Source organism: Gigantopelta aegis, chromosome 5, assembly GCF_016097555.1.
Source record: "Gigantopelta aegis isolate Gae_Host chromosome 5, Gae_host_genome, whole genome shotgun sequence".
Lineage (NCBI taxonomy): Eukaryota > Metazoa > Mollusca > Gastropoda > Neomphalida > Peltospiridae > Gigantopelta > Gigantopelta aegis.
In genome coordinates this window covers 32,430,855-32,433,707 of record NC_054703.1, presented here as the reverse complement: position 1 = coordinate 32,433,707, position 2,853 = coordinate 32,430,855, and the positions used below count along the sequence as shown (strand labels likewise).

General features: G+C 37.9%; 1 protein-coding gene across 1 annotated transcript; it reads left to right on the top strand.

Moving 5' to 3' along the window:
- Window positions 1–2,077: 2,077 nt before the first annotated feature.
- On the top strand, window positions 2,078–2,635 carry LOC121373099. The gene has a single exon (XM_041499547.1). The coding sequence runs from the start codon at window positions 2,078–2,080 to the stop codon at window positions 2,633–2,635; it is 558 nt and encodes a 185-aa protein (XP_041355481.1).
- The last annotated feature ends 218 nt before the right edge of the window (window positions 2,636–2,853 follow it).

The window sequence follows — 2,853 nt, the reverse complement described above, 5'->3', positions numbered from 1 at the left end:
TTCAAACAATTAATGTAAATTTTAGTTATTATCCATTTTTACAGAAATAAGGTCATTAAATCCGTGACAGTATGCCTTTATGACACTATGTTTTGAAATATTACGATCGCGAAATATGGTCATTTAATGTCCGAAGTCCGTGTTTCAGTCATGCGGTCATCGACTATTTAATTCGCAGATTTCTGTGCATACAAAACCTATGACATAACGTTGACATTAATATTATTGACGTAAATATTTCCATAATTGCAAATTTGTGTACTTACAACTGAAAAATGCCCATGGGCTTATAAATGAATCTAGTATATATTTTCGGCTGTTTAACATGGTTTGCATGGTAAATAATGTTTATTTTATGCATAATCTAAATGCATTTTTTGTGAAATTGTTTTACTCTAATTTTAGACTGAAACAGGAATCAAGAAATACTACTTTTATGTTTATGCACTTTAGAAATGTCCGGTATTAATTATTTGAAGTTGGTAATGTTTCCACTGTGCGGTAAGCTTGTGAGAGAAAAAAATGTGCGATGATGATTTTGTGACTGATTAAAAATAATTGAACATTACAAGTAATTCAGCTCTTATTTATTTATTTATTGGTGCTATTACTGGTTGCGTAATTTTAAGAACTATTTTTTTAAAAGTATATATTAACTAGTAATTTGTGTTGGCATTAATGGGTTCCTCGCTAAGACTATATGAATTACCAGTAATTGATATCCAGCAACCGGTGATAAATAAACCAGTGTGTTCTAGTAGTGCCATTAAACAAAACAAACTTTTAAGTTTTGTTAGAGCGCATAAGTGCTTACATACTATTATCGGTTTCAAGGTCAAAACAAAACAACAGCTTCATTATGTCATAATTGTGTATTATTTTAGTGTTACTGTTCTAATTGACATGGAGCAACACCCTGAAAAAGGCACTTCAATGAAAATTGTAAATAAATTCTTCAAAAGGGTGCACTTCAATTGTTTAGGAGAGGGACATGTCCCCCCTAGTCCCCTTCCTTGGATCGGCCCTTGCTATTGGTGTCGTTAAACAAACCAAAGTTTTAAGTTCTGGTAGATTTGCATGAGTGCTTACATACTATTATCGGTTTTAAGGTCTTGTAGATAAAACACAAAACAACAGCTTCATTATGTCATAATTGTGTAAAACAAAAAGTTGATTTGCATTGTTTATAATCCCTTAAAATGTGACTGAAGCAGCATATAACGTCGTTTCATAGTAAGTAACCCTTCAAATAATAGTTGTCCACAAAATAGTCCATACGAAGTTCCCCTTGAAAGAAAGGTTTTAAATTTTCGGTTATTGTTATTGACAATATATGCGAGTGTCATTGTAAGAAACCGAAGCTGGGTGTGGGTCTGTCGAGTATTGTACCAGCAGAAACGAAACCCATTGAATCAGCTTGAAGATACGATGGATTAGTGTATTGTCGATGGCTGATTTCGAGAGTCCTTGTCAATACACCCCTTTTCCGCTCCCATGTTAAATAGTAGTACGTGAGTAGTATCAGGGCCTACCGGGAGTCATGACCTACTTTCAGTGACCTTGACCTTGATGACGTCGCGTGACCTCGTCCTACTGACCCGGCCCTGACCTACTTAGACTGACCGTGACCTACTTAGACTGGCCTACTGTGCCGTATGCAACGTCCTACTGACCCGGCCCTGACCCACTGACCCGGCCCCTGACCTACTTAGACCGGCCCCTGACCTACTTAGAGTGGCACGAAAGAGTATAAAAAGGCTAGATACTGTTTAATTGTCATTCGCTCGCCGAAAACGATCAGATCTATGTTCAATCCAGAGATGGCCTGTTCCACAAGTGATGAAGCGAGATGTCGTCTAGAACTTGGAACTAACGTCTACGTGGTGGCCAAGTTATGGAAAGGGGACACTGCTATTCACATAAGGAAATTTGACAGTGACAAGGGGAAAACTTTCCCCACCAAGAATACAAGAACCATAAGGTCAAAGCATTGCTGAAATCATATGGCATAACGCAGCTGTTTGCTCTAAATGAAACCAAAGCAAGTTATGCCGAACGGGTCATTAAGACCATCAAAATGCGTCTCTATCGCTACATGTTAAAAAACTTTACTTACAAGTACGTGGATGTCCTAGAGAAGGTCATCTATAGTTATAACCATACCAAACATCGAATGTTAGGTCAAACACCAGCCAGTGTCAACCAAACGAATGAAGAAGAGGTCCGCCTGTCTCAGTACCTGATCAAACCTAAAAAGATAATCCACAAAAAGACAAAGTTTACCTTTAGCGTGGGTGACAAAGTAAGAGTCAGTCATCTTCGCGGTACATTTGACCGGGAATACCAAGAACAATGGTCTGGTGAAATATTTATCATTGAAAGGAGATACTGGTCTCAAAGCCATTACTTGTACAAATTAAAGGACTGGGGTGGCGATCCCATTGAAGGGACATTCTATGCAGCTGAACTTCAAAAGGTGACTGAGAATCCTGATCAACTGTACCATATCCAAGATATCATAAAAAAGAGAACTCGTAACAAACAGAAAGAAGTGTTGGTGCAATGGTTTCACTGGCCTAAGAAGTACAATTCGTGGATTCCAGAAGCAGACGTTGTTCGATATCAGACAGTATAAAAGGCCTCAACACATGTTTGACTTTTCATTTTCATGGAAGAAATTGTAGAGACACAACCTTTGTCAAGAAGTCATTCAGGTGATACCTGGACATTGTTTGGTAAACGTGTGGCCAAATCGGAAACCGTTTTTTTCTCTCAGATCATCATCATATACGTAGTGGTGATTACATGTATCATCAACTTATCTCTCAATCGAGGTAATTGTAACTTGTGGAC

Bases quoted from the DNA above. Each gene is read 5' to 3' on its own strand.
- LOC121373099 (XM_041499547.1), top strand. From the start codon at position 2,078: ATGCGTCTCTATCGCTACATGTTAAAAAACTTTACTTACAAGTACGTG.